Below are 21119 nucleotides of genomic sequence, written 5' to 3' on the forward strand. Positions count from 1 at the left end.
CTTCTCCACCGCTTTCTGCCAATTGCAATGGCTGGTCATCATTATTTTATTCCCTGTTGCAGCTGTGCTCATAACTTCATACCTCATTTCTATGCATTAAGTGTTTCCAAATATAACTGAATTTCTGTTTGAGCCCTCTTTTGTCTTTTGAGTTTTTCTGCTGTAGTTGGGATGTGTTCACTCTTGGGGAGAGGCAGGGATACCTTCCACTAGACCAGGTTGCTCAAAAGTCCCATCCAACCTGGCCTTGAACACTTCCAGGAATGGGGCAGCCACAATTTCTCTGGGCAACCTGTTCCAGTGCCTCGCCACCCTTATAGTGAATATTTTTTTTTCCTAAGGTCTAATCTAAATCTACCCTCTGTCAGTTTAAAGCAGTTCCCCCTTATCCCATCACTGGTAAAAAGTGTGAAAAAGTTCTTCTGTAGCTTTCTGGTAGGTAGGCCCACTTTAGGTATTGGAAGGCTGCTATAAGGTTTTCCTGGATAAATGGCAGGGGGGTTGTAACGATGTGATCTTTAAGGTCCCTTCTAGCCCAAACCATTCTGTGATCATCTAGCAATTTGATTAGGTAATTCTGAAGTTTCTGTTAACGGTGTAGTGGCTGGGTGCAGGTAAAGGTCAAGGTCTCAAGCGTGAGACATTCAAATCATGTAGAAACAGCTGGAAAACACTAGCTTGGTGTATTCATAGGTAGCTGTCAAAAAAGTGTAACTGCTGTTTTAGAATATTTACCAATAAGTATAGTAGTATTTACCTGAATGTGAGATGAAGCTGTATCAAGAGTTGGTTAAGGAAATGCCAATTTTCAGTTATCTGTAATAGTTCAGGATGATGTGGATGGTGTATCTATGTAGTAGGTTGACCCTAGGCAGCAGTTAAGCACTCTACAGCTACTTGCTTGCTTCCTCCTGCAGTAGGACAGGAGAGTTGATAAAAAAACCCAACCAGACAAAAAACCAACACAGCCCCAACCAAGTGGTGCAAAGGCAACATACATCACCCCTTGCAAGCAGACTGATGTAAAGTCAGTCTCTGAGCAAAGACTAACCCCAAAGTTTGTATTGCTCAGCATGATGTTCCATGACATGGATTATCCCTGTGGTTATCTTGTCAGCTGTCCCCTCCAACCTCTCTCCCGCCCTCAGTCAACTTACTGTGGTGGCAGACTTCCTGTGGTGGCAGAGTGAGAAACAGAGGTGGCCTTCACACTGTACAAGCACTGTTCAGCAGCAGCTAAAACACTGATGTATCATCATCATTGGTTTAGTCTCAGGTGTAGCAGAGCACCAATATGGGCTGCTATGAAGCAGGTTCACTTCATCTGAGCCAGACCCCGTACATCTGCTTAGCATCTAATTAGGCATTAATTCTGTGTCATGTCAAGGTTCTCTGCTGCCCGCAGTGCATCAGGGTGGCTATGCAGTGTCTGGATTCTTCTGTGATCCTGAAAAGAGTGTAGCTGCTTTGTGTTGGCAAATGCTGAGCAATTGGCACCTGGATGTCCATTTCAGCAGAGTGTTCCTTGAAGTTAAATGTCTGGAGTGGTACTCCTGTAAATTCCGTATTGAGTATTGACCAAAATGTAATAAAACTACCTTGTGTTACATGAGCAAATCTTGATTGTTTTCTGGTTTTGGGTTTGTTGTTTTTTTTTCTGATACACGGACTGAGAGTTGAGTCCCCTGCCCTTCCTGTTAGAAGTCATGAGGAATGACTGTTAGCTGTTTTTAAGTGTGATGACCTAGGTTTAAACTAAGCTGATGCTTTTATGATTGCAGAGCTAAAAAAATGGTTTAATGATTTGTTATCATTTGTGTTCTATGACTTTAAGTGTCGTATGAGGAAACATCAATATTGCTATCCCTGTTTTGTTCTCATAGTGTACAGTTCTGGTGTTCTCAACGTAAAAAGGACATGGAACTGTTGGAACAAGTCCAGAGGAGGGCCACGAGGATGATCAGGGGTCTGGAGCACCTCCCATATGAAGATAGGCTAAGAAAAGCTGAGGCTGTTCAGCCTGGAGAAGAGAAGCCACAGGGAGAACTCAGAGCAGCCTTCTAGTATCTGAAGGGGGCTATAAGGATGCTTGGGAGGGACTCTCCGTTAGGGACTGTAGTGACAGGACAAGGGGTAATGGGTGAAAACTTAAACAGGGGAAGTTTAGATTGAATATAAGGAAGAAGTTCTTTACTGAGAGGGTGGTGAGGCACTGGAATGGGTTGCCCAGGGAGGTTGTGAATGCTCCATCCCTGGCGGTGTTCAAGGCCAGGTTGGACAGAGCCTTGGGTGAGATGGTTTAGTGGGAGATGTCCCTGCCCATGGCAGGGGAGTTGGAACTAGATGATCTTAAGGTCCTTTCCAATCCTAACTATTCTATGGTTCTGTGTCCTACCGCTTACTTTCTGCTCATACATTAGTAAATAGGTTTTGATAGGGTCAGACCCTTTCATCTGTAGAGTTGACAGCTGCCTTTTAACTTCAGTGACAAGTTTTCATCCATGAATTCTGCAAGCTTGACTGTTGTATTTGCAATGCCCTGCAATGTGAGTAGGCTATTAGAGATCTAATAAGGCTGTCCTGCATTTACAGCTGGATGAGTCCATCTGTGCCTTGTAGAGAGTACTGCAGGCTGCTGCGAGGCATAACGCTGCTTATGTAAGGAAGGAATGGTTTGGGAGTGCTCTCATTCTGTCTTCCTCCTTCCACATTGAGTTGTCATCAGTGGCTTATAGCAGAGAGAGCACCTGCTTGCTGGCTGAAGGCCTGAGGTCGAGTTTTCATGGAGGTTCTATCACAGAAATCTGTAGCTGAGTTGACCTGAAGCTTGGCTGCTGCTGCTCTGTGAGGGAGAATTAATTCGAAAAGATGTTGAAGGTTGTAACATTAAGAATATTTAAATAAGTTCAACTTTAAACTGAAAGTTTATTATCATTGATAGTTACTTTGCAAATCTGATTCTGGTGTTTTTAGGCACTTTGCACAAACTCTTAAGAATACAGACAAAATGTATGTTTGATGGTGCATAATGAGCTAAGTGCTCCCTGTTTAGTTTGATTGTATTGATACTGGACCATCTCTCTCAAACTGTGATAGAATAGGGTTGCTTTATGTTGCAATTAGCCACACATGGCTGGTTGCAACATGAACAAAAATAACATTAAAAAAAGGAGACAGTAGCCTTTGCACTGTTTTCATGGGGTTAATATATGGCAGTGTTTTAAACTTTGCAGCTGTTCAGCGAGGTTTATAATTTGTTTTAATGTGCAGACCTGAAAGAATCACTTGTATTTCAGGGCATTTATATCAGTTACTCTGATACTAATTTTGTGTTTTCTGTGTATGTTTGTTTATGGATGTCAGTAAGTAGCTTCTCTTTAATAAGAATATGACAGTTTTTCCAAGTTTTTTTGTTAACATTTTATCAATTAATCATTTAATGTATTCTCTAACTAAAACCTTAAACCTCTAATTTTCTGTTGTTGACTTGAATGGCATTCTGTTAGTTTATTAACAGTAAATGACAGTAAACTTGTGTTTTCATCTGGCCAGCGTATATCTGACAATAGATTGCTTAATCTGTGTACCTAGTATTTATATTTTTGTGAGAGTATAGGCACCATGTTAGCTATTTATGGTAGGGTTGCTAGTCTGATAAATGATGAATTATGACCATTGAAAGCAATGTCACATATGTCAGTATTTTTATTTTGTTTCCTTTAGGTACACAAGGAATGTTTAGAGTTGATTTTTTAATTAACAAATTTTTCAGTGCATTTAAAAGTGCATGATCCATAGCCCACTGCCAACCTCTTGAACTGGCATCACGTGCATGATTTTGGGGATTTAAAAATATTGGCCCTTAAGATAGGTTCAGCATTTTGCAGTGTTTGGCTTGTTTCATGTTCCAAGCCGATACATCTAAAAGCATTTTTTCTCTGATAAATGATTGTGCAACTGCGTTTTATTGCTGATTTCCCTGAAATAGGGTAATGCACGTTATTACCTTGACTTGTTATGATATAGAAGTATCAGTGTAAATAATATCTTCATCCAGTTATTAAGTCTTCTAACAAAAAGCTTTGTCAAACTGATACTTCATTTTTACATTAAAATGAAGATAGACCCAGTGCAAACTTCGTGAGTCTGTGACATCTGTTTGAAGTCACAATACAGCTCACTTTCTACTTTTTAAATTGACAATGTCTTTCCTGTTTTTCTGTCCTCCCAATTCCAAACACAAGGTAACAGTTTAGTGCTTGCTGGTATCCAATTGCTTGATTTCAGTAGGGATATTATTCTGAATACTTTCATTGTTACTAGACGAATAAAATAATAAGTCATTTCCTGCATCTGTCTAATAAAAAGGAGCTGTGCAACTCACAGAAATACCCAGTATTTAGCTGGTAATAGAGGATCGGAGTATTTTAGTGAGAATACAAGTGAAAAAAGATTATAGTCTCATCTTTCACTTAAGCTATTTCAGACACAGCGTTAATGAGTAAATTAATTCATGTTTTATTTTAATCTGCATTAGATCTCAATCCTACTCTCTGAATGAAGCAGCTGAACTTTCAGAATTGTTAAAAATCCAAACTGGATGTGGTTTTCTATTCATACTGGCTGTAACTACTTGGAACAGTCTTCAGCCTGATCTTTCAATACTTGAGTTTTTGAAGATTTCTGAAATTAACCTAAACTGATTTGTTGTGCTTTATCCTTAAGGATTTCTGTAGTAGGAGTCCTCTGCCAGGTCAAGCTGGACCTTAAGAGTCCAGTTGATTCTAGGGTCCAGTTGCAACTCCCACACATCTATCTTTTGCTCTTAAACAGTATGAAAGATAGGAACAAAAAAGTGTAAGTTTTGGCTTTGGAGATAGTTACGAAGACTTTGAAAGAATAATGCTTAAGATGTTACAGATGTAAGCAATGAATTTTATGAGTGTGTGCTTTCTTCAGAGGCCTTCAGGGAGGCGGAAGGTCTTCAGGCAGCTCAGGGATTATGATCACATATGAGCTAGTCTTGAGAAACTCCTGACACTTCAGTATGGGATGTGGTGTGCTCAGCTCCTCATTGCTCAAAGTTTAGGCTAATTTTTATGTTCTTTCCAATGAGATATTTTAAGATTATGCTTTTGTTACCCCTTTCTGTTTATTTTAGTGGTGATCATTTTCTTCTATTTAAAGAAAAACTGAAATACCTTCTTGCTTCATATCTCTGCATCAGGTGGTATGATTTCATACACTTAGTCAACAAATTCTGTTTAATGTCACAAGGATGTTTGTTTTTTTCATTAACATATTGGTAATTTAAACTTTTTGAACTGCAGAAGAAAAATCATAGCCTGTAGATTAATTAGTATTGCAGTTGATGCAGATATGATGCACATTTTAATAAAAATGATATATATAGAAATATTACTGAACTAAAAAGCAACTTGGTAATATTATTCAGACACTAGTGAGCATGTGGCTTTTTCTGTTTCCATATGTAGAAAAGTTAGCACCTTCGATTATTTCAAAGTTACTCTTCTGCTACTTCATTTGCTTAGTTTTTGGTTTTGTTTTTTTTTTTTTTAATATTGTCTTGTGTCTTTGATCTCGAGGGTGAATATTTAAAGATGATAATCGCTTTGGTGCATGGAGAAGGCTTAAAGACCATTCTAAAGTCATGGATTGGATCGTTCTTCAGTTGTCACTTTAAAGTGAGAGGTCAGGCGTTCATGGGGTTGAACAATTACTCCTTTTACTAGGGGATAGGAAAGCTCCTTGCAGTACATTTTCATATAGCCTGAGTACTGGGGTGTATTTTTCTTTTGTTTCTCTTTTTCTTGTCATGGCAGTATTTACAGAAACTGATTTTACACCCTTTATTTGGGTTAATTTGTCATAAAGATGCTTAAAGGGCAGTGTCTTGTAAGTAAAGCTGTGCTTCTCAGCTTTTGAAGAGATGTGACCACTTCAGGGATGTGATGTTAGTGTCTGCATGTATTGTCAATTTACAACTGAGAGTCCTATAATGCATCCTAAAGGATGGAGTAGGTTCAGTTTATACATATTAAAGATCTGTGATGTTTATGCAAAGTATTTTGATCTAACAGAAAGATGTATAACTACACTTTGCAAAGCAGAAGTTGTGGTCAGGACACAACATACTGACTTTATTTTTTTTTTTTTTTCCTTGTAAATTATGTATTGAATGAAACAGGACTTTGAGGTAGGTGCAGTACTGAACAGAAATACTATATGAATCATAATCTTTGGTTTCCCTTGAGGAAATGTAAGCAGGATGCTGTGAACTTCTAGTGTTGTTACTTCCTATGCCTAATTCTTACATACATGCTGAGGAGTACTGACTTTCTTAAAGGGAAACATCAGGCTATCTAGAAACCAGGTTTATAAATATTAAAATCAGCATTCCCTTTTTTTGAATCCTTTCGCATTCTGTTGATGCACTTGTTGAGTTGCGGCAGTGTTTGAATGCTGTGCGTTTTTTCTCTTTAGTGTCTTTAATGTGAAGCACAAGTCAATCATTTTTTGTTTTAATTCTGTTCACACTGCTTTGAATGATCTTACCTATTTTAACCCCTCCTGCCAACTGCTTTTCTTAAGGTTTGTCTTAAATGAACATTAATTCCGTAGTAATACAGTATCTTCTCCAAGTGTAAAATCTGTTTATTTTTATTAATGTTTTCCTAATATCCTAAATATTTATAGGACTGAGTTCAGCCATTTGAGCAAGAGGGTAATACAAGCTTGCAACTTGTATATCAGAAGTTGTGTGATACTGTAGGAATTCAAAGCAAGAAAACTATATGGGCTTAGACTGGGTCTATTAAAAAAACCCTTTTTCTGCACTGAATTCGTGTTTATGCAATTTTGACTTGCAGTTTATTGCATCTCAGTTATTTGAAACAGTGGTGTTGGTTTTACAACTGTAAAGGCAACTTATAAGTTTTTACATTGCCAGAAGTAGAAGAGAGAAAAAATGTGAATATTTTTCTTGAAGAAAAAGAGAGAAAGGAGCAAGAGAGGGCAGAAAACCGCTGGCAGTATCTTACTCATACCTACTGTATTTGGCAGCATTTTATTTTGTTGCGTAAACACTTGATGGGTGTTTATGAAGCACAAGAATTACTTTCAAATTACTAGGAAAAGGTGATTATATATCTTCTTACTGACTGGCAGTTAAAGGGATAGATATATTCTGTTGATTCTGTGTCAGTGGAAGCAGTATTGTTTATGTTTGGGATTTTCAGGGTCCCGTGAAGTTAGAATCTTGTGTAAGTTAGAATCTTACAGGAGTTTGAATAGTTTCTGCTTCAAAGAATTCCTTTTTTTTTCCGCAGTAAATTATAAGTAAATGAAATGTGAGTTAATGCAAATGCTTTGATGCTTGTTTTGTAGATGATGTTCTGACACCGAATACAGAGAACAGTAATTTTCCCTACCAAGTATCTAATTTCCATAAGTGTGAGATTTGTTTGTTGTCTTTTCAAAAAGAGACCCAGTTCCAGCGCCATATGAGGGATCATGAGCAAAATGACAAGGTATGAATTTTAGTAGATGCTAACTTAGAAAATAGTATATATTGGTATTCTCATATACTGACAAGTAAAGCTAACACAAGACATTATTTCCAGATGTTTTTAATCACAATCACTAATAATTATTACTTGGGGACCTCAGAGTTTTACATTTTATGAAGTTTCTTTGTCATGTTTCCTTTGAGGCAGGACCTTACTTTCATACCATTTAGTTATACTGTTGTCTCCTGTTCAGTAATTTTTAATTATAGCAGTTTTCTTTGATTTGTAAAATATTCAGGTAGATGGGAAAATGCATGAGTTTCTTTTATTGAATTTGCAAACTGATTCTACACATTAGCAATAGAAAGAAAATAATGCTTATATTGGTTAGCTGGACCCTGTTAGTCTCTTACAGATGTTCTCAGTTATGTCAAGCAACCTAATCTAGGGTGTATGAATTAGTAGATTAATGTCATCAGTTTAGTTGCTTAAAAATCAAATTTGGGAATGACTAGACTGACTTTGTAAATGAAGCTTTTTGCCACAGGTCTTATCTGTAATCAGAAGCATTTAATTTCTGTTTTTTGCTTTCTATTTCACAAACCTATAACTACATGTGAAGAAAAAACAATTTTATTGCTGTTTGAGGTAGCTGTAGATACAGATTAATTTTTCCTACGCGTACGACTTTTAGATGATAGTTTATGTATACAAAGAACTAGTTACACAAGTTTCAGTGTTGTAAAGTTGATACATGAACAATGGAAGTTGATATTGTTAAAATCATGCTATTGCACACTTGTCTAAGACCCTTCATATCTAAAAGCAAAGGAGCTCTTAAAGAATGGAAACTGCGGATAGCAACTTGAGAGCAGTCAATCCTAGCATAAACTAAGCTCTTTGCTGGTTTGATTATTAGTTTTGCTTAAGAAGAGTTCATGATCTCAGTTAAAATAGGAAAATTTATTTCTGTCTCTTGCTCATTCTTCTCTCCTGCTAACTGCAGTCTCCTCAGACAGTCTCAGTTTTGAGTCTCTGCTTTCTTTAATACCCCTGCCTTCTTTCCCCATATGCTCTTGATATGCTGTGTTTGCATTTCCAGTACAAATGCAAAGAAGATAAACTAATTCTGGTATTATTAGGGATCATAATCATATGTGGATACTTGATTTTGCTCTTCTTTTATTTTAAATATTTTGATTTCTGTGGTTTTATGTGTCATCTAGGGTATATGTAACTGATGGGAATACTAAATTTTTTCTTAATTTTTGTTGTTTTAACAGCCTCACCGATGTGACCAATGTCCAATGTCATTTAATGTTGAATTCAACTTGACACTTCATAAATGTACTCACAATGGTGAAGATCCTACGTGTCCTGTATGCAACAAGAAGTTCTCCAGGGTAGCCAGTCTGAAAGCTCATATAATGCTGCATGAGAAAGAAGAGGTAATTCATTAAAGGTCATAATTTAAATTTTGAAAAGATATGTCATATAGGTAAAGGATAAAGTACAACCATTATGCTTTAGATTGGAGGATTGAATAAATGGTCTTATTTAGAAAAAATAAAAACTTAGTGGGAAGTCTGTTTTAATAATAGAAGCAGAAATTAATATACTGAATGTAAGCAAGTGTTCCCATCCAGTTTTTACTAAGGAAGAGATTCTGTGCACATGTGATAGATGTATCACACATGAACGTTAACTAATTAATTACAGATACTTTTAAAGCAATTTCTGTGACATGATGTACTGCGTGTAATAGTCTGGGTAATTATTTTTAATGGCAGATTTCATGGTGAGGCACTCTCACCATCTATTTCTTGCATCATGAAGCTGGTTCCCTCATCTAGAACTCCCACCCCTTTTTTTGAGTGGTTGTTTTGCTTGAGAAGACTTCTTGTTCCTTTCCCTCTCATGATTCATTTTCAGTTTTTACAAGGCATTGGTTAAATTCTTAGCTGTTAATGCATACTAGTATTTTGCACACTTTGTATTCATTACTGCATTATTGTAGTTGCCAGAGTTGATTGTACCGCCAAAAATACCAAGCTTTCAATCAGGTAATTACCTCTTCCTCCTGTGAAAGCTTTCTTAAAATTGCACTTTGCGTTGGTGAACTGGAGCCAAGTCAAGTATGCGCTTTCATTGCCAGACTTTAATCATAACAATTTTATGTTCCTCCATACCAACTGGAGACAGCTTGCAGCAGTTTTGACCATTAGGTTTGGGATGATAGGCCTGCTTGCATTTTTCCCTGAACCAGGCAGGAAATGCCATTTGTAGAGAATATATTCCTTCTTTAGTCTTGCTACCAGTTTACCTTCTGTCACATAATAACAACCGAGATGAGATGAGGACTTGAGTACAGTTTTGTTGCATTTTAATTTATTTATAATGATGCATAGCTCAATGGGTGTTTATTGAGGAAACTTGATTTATGAGTTGCTAAAAACATGATAATAAGGAAACTGAGCATCAAGAAGGATGCCCAAGAGTGATTTTTTAGTATACATTTCTATGACCGAGTGTTTTTTTTTCACCCACTTCAGCAGGTATGATTTTGATAGTGCCGATGTCAAGGATAGGTTGTATGATGCATTCCAGTGTAAAATTGAGTCTGCAGCTTTAAAATGTAATTTATAAAAATATGAACAATTTCAACTGCTAATGAACCTGTTCTTATAATGCCCTGTATTTCTGTGATAAACCAGAGGTGAATGTAGCAATTCACAGTGAACTGCAGGGATGACTTTCCCCCTACGTAGGCACAGGCAGAACTGAAATTTGAACCTGAAGGAGAGTGTCTTGACAGCAGCAGTTGCTGTCATTCAGGAATGTTTTTTATAATGTGCAGGATAAGTAGTTGGTTATCAATGGAGTACGTTCTGCCTCCTGTTCACTATTCTTACTTTTGCTGTTAGAAGGTTAAAAATTTGAAAATAAAGATACATACTCACCTGGGGAACACACATAGCGGTTGAGGAGATTGCTGCACAAAACTGACGTTTGGATAACTTTAGACTTGTTTTGGGTTGCATCAGCCAGGTTTATGTACAGATGATTGCAGAAGGGCAGTAACAATAAACTAGGTGGATTGGCTTCTTAGAGCTATCCAGTTAGATTTGGAAAAGTATGCCTGTCTGTTGAAATGCAGGTTTTTGTGATTGATTACTTCTGTGAGAGGTTCTAGAAGGAATTTTTCTGGGCTATTGAAATCAAGCTTGCAAGAGACTTCTCCTCATGTTCTGGTAATTTGTGATAAACTGCTGTAACAAAAAAATACCACATTTGAAACTCCTAACTTTAAGCAGTCATGAAAACCGTACCTTGTTTAAATATGCCCAACCTGGTAGATGATTCTTGATTTTGTCCATTTCCTCCATGAAAACAGACAGTGGTATCCGCTGCTGCTTTTTGGCCTAGTGAGGCAGGAATGCTTAATAAAACTGAAAAAAAAAAAAATTAATTGATTGCACTGAAACTGCTAATATGTCTTCTTTCTCCATGAGCATGAGGTTTTCTTGGGCTTTGTGAAAACCTTGACACGTTGAAAAAGGTAAAACTGATGTTTGGTTGATATAAAGTGAAATTTCCATTACTATAAAATCCTGTTGGGAGGGGCTTTTTGTTTTGTTGTTTGCTTTTTTTAAGAATGTTCACTGTGTATGATTTCTGCTGTCTTACAATTCAGGAGCAATGGTATTAAAGTGCAAATAAAAATCTTTCACAGATGGTAGGAGTCATTGATACTAAACAGGTGAAGATGGTGGGTTCCAAAGTGTTCTTTTAGATACTGCATTTAGTAAGATAAAAATAGTTAATACAGGCAGAATTAGTATTTCTGAGTTTGGGAATTTTAAGTATTATACAACAATATATCAGCCCATTTTTTTAATGTTGGAATGTGGGTTTAATTATAGTGAGGTTAACAGTGTGCAGTTACTTGTTCTGTGTGTGGTGGTGGATATTTTATTTGCTTGCTTGAGGCCAAAAAAATCTGATACTGCCTATTCTAGAGAGCAGCTATTGTGCTTGATATATTGCTGTGTTTTGGTACTTTTTTTGTTTTTGTTTTATTATGACCCTGCTTTCCCACAGCAAATTCCACAGTAACAAATAAAAATACATGGACTTCCGTTGTCTGAAATACTTCTTGGGCTATTCTTCCTTTGTGGAAGTAGCTTAGTAGAATGGAATAGCAACTTAATGTCATAGATATGTGTGTCTGAAAAATGCTGAGAAGCGATTGACAAACTCTCAGTTTTGTTGTCCGTGAGCTTGGTGTAGTATGTGTTGATACTTTTTCACCACTTGCACAAAAAGATTGTCATAAACCAGATTTGTTGTACAAGAACAATATTTTTCAATAAGAAGTGTTCTTACTCAGATTTAAATGTAGATCCCTGAAAAGAAAGTAATATTCATTTATAGTCCCGCACTGTAACGAGTCCAGTAATAATGATCTCTAGGTTAGATCAAGCGAGCAATTTTTGGGGTAGTGTTTCATTTCATTGGAGTACCTCAGATGTTTTGTCTGGCGATATTGCAGGATTTTTGTTTCTTTCAGACTTACGGAACAAAATCATTGTCAAAGCATTTCAACAATATTGCCACATATCTTGGGTCCTCTTGATTAAAATATTCTTGTCAGTATCTTTATTCCAATTAACACTTTGGCATTCTTTTTCCTCTCATCAAGGAGGAAAAAAATGGGGGGAGGATAAAAAATTTGCAGTGATAATCACAGTTACTGAAAAATCAACAGAAATGAAAAGCGTCTGAAGTAACTTACACACACCAGTAAGGAACACGTAACAAATGCATTGCCAAAGAGGTGGTGAATATTTTTAGACATTTAATCTTGACTTTTTGTTTAGTTTTTTTAAAAATAAAGATACACTGAGAAGTAAAACTAATGGTTTTGAAAAGCAAAGTGAAGTAAAATAATTGCAGAACTTTGTTTTCATTGGAACGATATCTGACTTTGATTCTTCCTCTGATTTTCAGAGGAATAGAAATGCTTTTGCATCAAACATTTTAAGTGTCGCTTCCATTCTAAATGGCATGGAATACTAATTTAACTGCAAAGTGATACATTTAACGCTGCTGTAAAATTAATGGGTTGAAGAGATATCTGTCAAAAACATTATGTGTCCCTATTTATTTCTGTCATCTTTTCTGTGAAGGTAGTTCAAGAAAACACAGTATTAACTCTGGTGGGATTACTGTTAAAAAGTGACAATCTGTATAATGTAACCAGGAAAGTGTAAAATGTCTGAATCTACAGTTTAGCTAGTTTTGTTTAGAAAGTAGTATTTTTTGCAAATGTTTGTCGACCACAGTGTAATGGCATTGAGATAATTTACTGTGAGTATCTTGAACTAGCCTTCCAAAGAAATAGGGAATAGTGATTATTGTAGTGAACTACTTGTTTCTGAACTTTTTCAGAATTCAGTTTCTGTGGAGCTTCTTAAAATATGAAATGTTACCATCAGCTTGTACTGATTATTGTTCGTGATTTATATTATGGGGCTGGAAAGTTGTTTGTTTTTTTTTTTTTCCTTGTATACTTCTGTTGCTGCTTGCTTCTAGCTGCCAGTGTCCATAGAAGGATACATTCACCTACTTGAGCAAAGCTTGTGTGTGCATACTGCTATTTGAGAATCTTTTGAAAAAATCTGTCTCTCTTACCTTTCAGAACCTTATCTGTTCAGAGTGTGGAGATGAATTTACTTTACAGAGTCAGCTTTCCATACACATGGAAGAACACCGTCAAGAATTGGCAGGCAGTAGGATCCACAGCTGCAAGTCTTGCAAAAAGGAATTTGAAACCTCCTCACAGTTAAAGGAGCATATGAAAACTCACTATAAAATCAGGTGAAAATCATGGGATTGTAACAAAATGAGCAGATGTTTTTTGTTTGGGTTTTATTTATGATGATAGCTGGGAAAGGCTGGAGTAGCATTTCCAGTCAGCCAAGTGCCATGATCTATGCAGATTGCTTCTTTTCTTTGGTGTGCTGTTATGAAATGGCATTTGTTTTTCAAAACCTTGCTAAAAGTAGGTGCTATTTTTTAGAGGCCTTTTTTTTTGTTGTTTTTCTTCCCTTCTGTTTTTGTATTTAGGCACCCATACTAAGCATAATTCCATCTGCTACCTCTCTGTAAACACAGGTTAAGTTTTTCTGATCCAAAGTGATACCTAAGTATGTTTGTGATTTTAAAGGCTCTTGGCAGTATGTTGAAGCAAACGTATATTAATTTTGCATACCACTTATTGTAATTGCAAAAGTCCTTGCTTACCTTCTGCAGAAAAATAAGTCATTCCGTGTAGTTTAATCATCTTTTGCAAGTGGTACTCATCACAATGTGCCATGAGTTTCTTGTAAACCTGGAAAAGCAAAAAACGGAGGGGGAAAAAAAGAGGCCTAATAAATGCTGTTCTTCTTTTTTGTGAATGTTTGTTGTGTCCTTTCAGCTTTCTCGTTTACTTTTAGGAAGGTGAAATTTACTTCAAGTTAAAAAAAACAAAACTTCTATTGCTATTGGTTGAGTTTATACATTAAGAAAGGCTAAAGTTTTGGCAGGTGGTCTCTCTTTTAATCTTTACTCTGTTTCTGTAAAAACAGATGTGAAAAATATGTATTTAAAAAATGAAAAACATTGGCTCTTCCCAATTCCTCCTATTAGCAGATGATACAGGTTGTAAGATCTTAAGAATTGTGTTCCAGAAGGTTTAAAAATACGTTGGTGTAGATTTCCATTTACAAACCAGACACTGAGGGTTTGAAGTACCAAGTTATGTTTGTATTGAGTTATATAAATGTGTAATATTACACACAAAAAACATTCATGTTGTGAACATCTGTGTAAGCTAGAATGAATAGATAAAGAATGGAGGAGTGACTATAATATGGTATGATGGCTGTGATTTTGAGAGAGTATTATCATAGAATGGTTTGATTTGAAAGGAACGTTAAAGCTCATCTAGTTCCAGCCCTCTGCCATGGGCAGGAGCACCTTTCACTAGACCGGCTTGCTCAAAGCTCCATCCAGCCTGGCCTTGCATGCATTCCACATTTTGACATAAATGTGATCTATGTGCTCCGTGATCATTTGTTTATTTTTCTAAACATGGATTATTTCTGTATTCAGAGCTTCCTTATATGAGATTCACCTTATTCATCAGTTCAGATGTAGAAACATGTTGCATTTGTATTCAATAAACTATTGTCCATAATGGTGCTTTGCTGTCCATTTGCCAGCAATACCAGTACAACCCATGTATGTGACCCAAGTTAATGAATTGTGCAAGTGTTCCTGCTCCACTTCATCACGAAGCTGATGTAGATCAGACCTTCAGTGTTTCAGCAGAAATTATTTTGAAAGGAAAAATACGGAAATTCTGATTATTTTTTTTGACACTTTTGTTACTGCTGAATGTGGAAAGATGAATTGATGAATTATGAAAAGTTAATGTTTGCTCTAACTTGTTTGACTGTATATAGTAAAGTTAAGAGACATAAATCAATTTGGTTCCTGCTTTTTGGTGTACAATAAGCTTTAGAAACTTTTTCGTATTTCAAATTATGAAGTGTTGTTCCCTTAGGGTGTTTTTCACAGAGTGGTTGCCCTTCCTAAAAAGGTATTTTTTTCTGCCTCTGAATCATTTGAATGGAAAACTATTATGAAGTTATAATTTAAATTTAATATCTACCTTTTGCTAAAAAGAAAATGGTCATTATAACTCTTAAGTGATGAAATACTTGAGAAGGTGATCTGATCTTCAAGGGCTGTCTCTACAATGGCCTAAACTGGGTATTATTTCCTTTAATAAAGTGCCTCAGCTGTAGTTGAAACATACGTTGTTGCTCATTGAAGAGTGTTCTGACAATCAAGCTGATCTAGATCTGTCCTGAGGTGGCAAGAATAGGTTGTAACATCTGTGCTGTTCTGTATCTCCTTTTCTTCAATCTTCAGTCGACTTTAGTCTTTATACTTCTGTAAATTTTAGTAGTTACAATTAATATGTAAAAGTAAAATACATTAATCGCACTCTGTGCTCATTCTGCTAAAGAAGTTTAAAAATTCATGTATTATTTGAAGTAATTCGAAGGGGAAATGAGCTTTCCTTTAAACATACACTGAATATCGATGTTCTCTTAGTGTAGAAATATGCTTCATTTGAGCAGAAGTTTAATGATTTACTGTTATGCGCAGACTGTTGCTTCCCTGTTATTTTTTATGCTGTTATGCCAACTTGTGTTTCAAGGTGGTGATGTAGTTTGCTCATCTGCTCAACATTAGCTAATTCTTTCAGTTGTTCAGAAAAACACCAAGTATTAAATTTGTGTAATTTCAGTTAGTTTTAAGCAGTACTGACAAGCTGGATTACTGTGTAGGTGTAGATACTTGGACACTGTGGAAAATGTGGAGTGCTCTAGATACCATATTGGCTTGCCCACTGCCTTCTGGTTTCTGCTTGTTTAGCTGAGTTGTGATGATTTGCAGCTTTTTTTAAATCCTTTTTTCAGGCATCAAATCAGTTGTTGTTTTTCCCCATAGCTGTTGATGTTTTTCATCAGACATTTGAACTGATTAGTTTGATCTGTAGAGAAATTAATTTTTAGAATATATGTAATCTGGTTTTATGTGGAGGTTGATTTATATTTGAGGGGCAGTTGTGAATCATAGAATCACGGAATCAGCTATGTTAGAAAAGACCTTTTAAGATAGTCAAGTCCAACCATTATCCCAGGAGTGGCAAGTCCACCATTAAGCCATGTCACTGAGGGCCTCATCTTCATGGTCTTTGAGCACCTCCAGCGACAGTGATTCTACCACTTCCCTGGGAAACTTGTTCCAATGTCTGATCACCCTTTTGGTGAAGATATTTTTCCTAATATCCAGTCTAAGTGTCCCCTAGCCTGAGGCTGTTACCTCTTGTATTTGGGTTGTTAAATTCTTGTCATGAACTAACAAGAACATGTCTTCATATTCTAAGGCCAGGTTGGATGAGACTTTGAGCGGCCTGGCGTAGTGGGAGGTCTCCCTGCTTATGGCAGGGGGGTCAAAACTAGATGATCTTTAAGGTTCCTTCCAACCTAAACCATTGTATGATTCTATGAGAGTCTTGTGATGGTCAGGCAAAAGAAATGGAGTTTCACAGAGTTAAGTTCTCACCAGAATAATAGTTTAAAAGTAGCTATATTCTGTTTAGCAGAATTCACAGTGAAAATGTCTCTAGAGAATCTCTTAAGATATATTGATTTTATTACAGAAATAACAAATTCTTGGTGCTCACAGTTACTTAGAAAAGTTATGTTTCTGTTCTTTATCATTAAAGGGCTTGGTTTTTAACTGTTGCAGCTGATACTGTATGTTGTCATCAAATTTACACTGTATGTTAAAAAATGATGGGGTAAAATAATATTTTCAAAATAGTGTTTAAGATTATTTTGTGTAAATTCCTTTTTCTGTTATTGCTTTAAAATGACAGGGTATCAAATACCAGATCTTATAACAGAAACATTGACAGAAGTGGGTTTACCTATTCCTGTCCTCACTGTGGAAAGACGTTCCAGAAACCGAGCCAATTAACGCGTCATATTAGGATACACACAGGTAAGACTGTGGAAGGAATTATTTTAGTTTGCATTTGTTTTACCAGATTCAGTTAATCTGTGAAATGCTAAGTATTTTTCTCCCTGTCTGGACTTGAAATAGTATTAATACATTTGGCTCATTAGATGCTGGTACCTGTTGGTTAAAAACAACTTTTATGTAATTCCTTTGCTTAGGAAATACACATGCTCTTAAAATTTCCAAATGAATATCATTAGAAGTAGTTGTAAAAAAAAAATTAAGTACTTTTTAGGTTTCAGTTGTTACAGAATACCAGTTTTGAAAGTTTCAATGGGCTCTAAAATTAGGATCTCTAGATAAGGGCTTGTCAGCTATTCTAAATAAGGTCTTACGTACTTTAGAGAACAGGTTCTAAAATTTACAGTTCACAAAAGAGCAGAAGTACATGAGCACAAACAATACTTTTAACAGAGTAGCCTTGGCTTTGTTTCTTGATTGATTTATTTAAAGTTACTGCCATATATATATAATAGTGTATTTTAACTGCCATTTTTGGGATAGCCACAGTGAACTTGGGAGGTGGTAAGCCTAGATTATAATTTTGGTATTTGAAGAAGTTCAGATGACTGTTCAAATTTGTAGAATGAATAGCAAATGGATTTTGCTAAATTACTGTAATAAAAATACACATGTTTAACCCTAAAGCCATTGAAATAACTGAAAAATGCCAGCCATAAAATAATATAAAAGTCTTTGAAGTGTACAGAGGACTGTGAGAATAGTTCTCATGTTGCGACCAGTTATACATAGCGTAGCAGAATTTTGGCTTTAAACAGAACAAAACCTTCTTTGGAGATGCTCCAGTGATGTGCTGTATGTATGTGTTTTCCATCTTGTGAATAAGTTGTTGTCTAGTTTTTAGCTAATTTGAGTAGTCAGTTTTGTAAATGTGCAATATTGTGTTAGCAGTTTGTTGTTCAGTGAATCGTAGAATCATAGAATAGTTAGGGTTCGAAAGAACCTTAAGATCATCTAGTTCCAACCCCCCTGCCATGGGCAGTAGTGTGACGAATTGCCAAGAATGACTTTGTTTACCAAGGAAGAAAAAAAATATTCCATTGCATGACTGTTTCTTAAGAATCTTCTCGTAAGTTTCATAAGTCCAGTTATAGAACAGTAACACAAGAGGTCACCATTGTACCTGCTTTAAAACTTGCCTCAAAGTAATATCTCAAAGAAGTAATTGAAACTGAAGTTTCTTATTTTAGAGTCTTGTTGCTATTTGATACATTGTTTTAGCTTGTTGTAGCCAGAATTAAAGAAACGAGATCATGGTTGCTTGAGGACACTTTTCTAAAGCTCAAAAAGTTCAAGGGCATTTATAATTATTTTGAAGAATAAAAAGATATTTGTCTATTGGAAACAGAAAATGTATTGGAGACAGAAAATGTAGTCTCTATCTACACATGATGGTAGGTCATTTTAAGCTCCAAGTAGCTAGTGAATTCTCATTTAATTTGTGAAGCATGTTATTACTCTGTATCTGCAGACAATATGTCTGGCATCTAATTGCTTGAGGTACTGTAAAATATGTAGGAATGAAGAACTCTGCTTTAAAGAATTTAGAATACTTAAGTCTGTAATTGTTGAAAGAGTGTGTCAGTGCTACACGTACATTACATTAGTGTCTTAATTGCCATACTTTTTGTGCATAGCTATTAATTTCAAGCACTTACACCCTTTGGGGAAAAATTAAGTCTCAGGGATTGCAAATCCTTTATTAATAATTAAGTAATGAACTCCCCTTTCCCCTCCCAAATCTGTATGTTATTAAGTTATACTTGAGAACTAGAGAAATTCCACATTTTCACAGTAGAATTGTAATTTTATGATTTTATAATGACATTTACTGAGGCAAACTTGACCTGAAGCTATTCTTCTATGTGTCCACCAGAAGGTATTAGTGGAAGCTAAGCTTTTTACCTGTGAAAGCCCAGTAGGGTTTTTGACACTCTATTTCAAGAAGATTTGAATCAGTGTTTTGTATTTAAATCTGTAATTAACAATACACTGTTCATGCCTGGAGACCTTAAAGCATTTTCGAAAGCCATAAGCAACAGAACAGAAAATCAGAGTTGATGCTGTATGCTTGTTATGGACTTCAAAAAGCAGCTGCTTTTATTTAAAACAATGTGAATTTAATTAAGAATTAATAATCTTATACTTGATGTAATTACAGCTATGTAATTAGAAGTCATAAAAATATTCAATAAAACTACTTTAAGTGAGCATAATATTTACCACATGCTAGTACTTACTGGTGTAGCAGACATAATGTTCAGAATGCTGATAGTGGTTTTGCTACAGAAATGTGCAAAAGCAAATATTTTCCAGGTCCTGGAGTTAACCACACCTAAACTGTTTTACTAAGGGAAAAAAAAAAAAAAAAAGAGTACTACTGAGTTCACAGTAGTAAATTAACACATTTTTGAGAAACTGAGCTTTGTTCTTTGTGTGTTTAAAATACCTAGTTTTGTAATATGTTTATGCAGTTCTATTATATCACCTAAAATCTGTTAATGTACAGAGAACTCTTAAGTGTGCACAGCCCTGAGAACACCAAATCAGGAAATAGTGACAGCATTCCTGTAACAATATTGCCTAGTTGTTCTTTAATGTTTAGTAGTAGTATGAACATTCAGAATTTTAAAGTTATTTTCTGAGTAGGGCTGTAAAGTGTTTTTTTTTTATAAGAAAAAAATCATCGCATATTTTCCATAGGAGGTTGTAAAGAATGAATGGCTATTTATTGGGTAGTGGGAACCATAGGCCATATTTTCCAGTGTTGCTGTAAGACTTTTTGATTTTAGACTAAATAAAATGTTAATTTTTTGACTGCTAGTTATTTAGTACTGTCCATTCCACCCTCTGGTCCTCCATTTGTTTCCATGCAATTTGATGAGGTTTGATGTGAAAGAATGACGTATGTGGGCTTGGTTTTTCTTCTCTTTTTCCCTTTTCCTCCAGTGGTTTTAGATAGCAACTTCTGAGATCTTCCAAACCACAAGTTGAGTGAAGCAGTTCTAAATAATTGTTCCATACAGATTTAATTTGTATCATCAATTTTAGCAGATAATTGTCAGCTAAGTTATAAAACTGTTTCACAAAGCTTCATCAGACTAGATGCTGACATTGGTGGTTGAGGTACAAAACACCCAATAGCATGTTTCTGAGTTTGTATGTGTGTACTTTGCAGGTAACTGTATGAAATATTCTAGCTGATACATTTTTTCATTTAGATACGGGTGACTGCTGTCACTTACCTAAAGCACCTTACCGTACATTCTTTTTCCTCTCAGGTGAAAGACCTTTCAAATGCAGTGAATGTGGAAAAGCCTTTAACCAGAAGGGGGCATTGCAGACCCATATGATCAAGCACACTGGTGAAAAACCCCATGCTTGTGCCTTTTGTCCTGCAGCCTTTTCTCAGAAAGGCAATCTTCAGTCACACATACAGAGAGTTCATTCAGAGGTAAATACAATTACTGATAAAGTGGTTGGTTCTAATATACTTCTCATTTTCAGTATTTAAATTGTGCTATTTTCTGTTCCTATTGCTCTCTGGTGCTTTCTGTAGCCAGTATGGATTTACTGCTATAGTATAGATTCTAGTTTGTTGGTTTTACCTGCAAGCTTTCCTAAAATAGCTCAATCTGAATAAACGTATATTTAGGGTAGCTAGAAAAAAGCTTCATTTGCCATTGTCTTTTCAGTACATTGATAGATTAAGAAATGATTAGTGGGTGTAGGTATATAAAAACGTATGTGTCAGTCTTGGGAGAATGAGGGCTAGAATAAGATGAAAGTAAGGCAAAAGCAGCAAAGCAGAAAATGGTGAAAAATTTCAAGGCCAAACAGCAAACCACTAACTCCATCATAGAGCACCCTTGCAATTTGTCTTTGAAGTACATATCTTGCAGCCTTTTTCAGAGGTTTTTCAGT

General features: G+C 35.8%; 1 protein-coding gene across 9 annotated transcripts in view; it reads left to right on the forward strand.

Annotated features, from left to right (window-relative positions):
• The window catches only part of ZNF236 (zinc finger protein 236), a 75364-nt gene that overhangs the window by 5606 nt on the left and 48639 nt on the right, over positions 1-21119 (forward strand). For all 9 annotated transcript variants that reach the window (XM_061364711.1, XM_061364710.1, XM_061364707.1 and 6 more), the window contains exons 2-6: positions 7408-7550; positions 8813-8977; positions 13231-13409; positions 17032-17156; positions 20477-20649. In XM_061364711.1, the coding sequence (XP_061220695.1) occupies positions 7524-7550; positions 8813-8977; positions 13231-13409; positions 17032-17156; positions 20477-20649 (669 nt within the window). In that variant the 5' untranslated portion in view covers positions 7408-7523. The remainder of the gene's footprint in view (positions 1-7407; positions 7551-8812; positions 8978-13230; positions 13410-17031; positions 17157-20476; positions 20650-21119) is intronic.

The sequence above is a fragment of the Neopsephotus bourkii genome, unplaced genomic scaffold, assembly GCF_033783945.1.
Source record: "Neopsephotus bourkii isolate Nb327-2 ecotype Australia unplaced genomic scaffold, CSIRO-AGI_Nbou_v1 NB_1248, whole genome shotgun sequence".
Lineage (NCBI taxonomy): Eukaryota > Metazoa > Chordata > Aves > Psittaciformes > Psittacidae > Neopsephotus > Neopsephotus bourkii.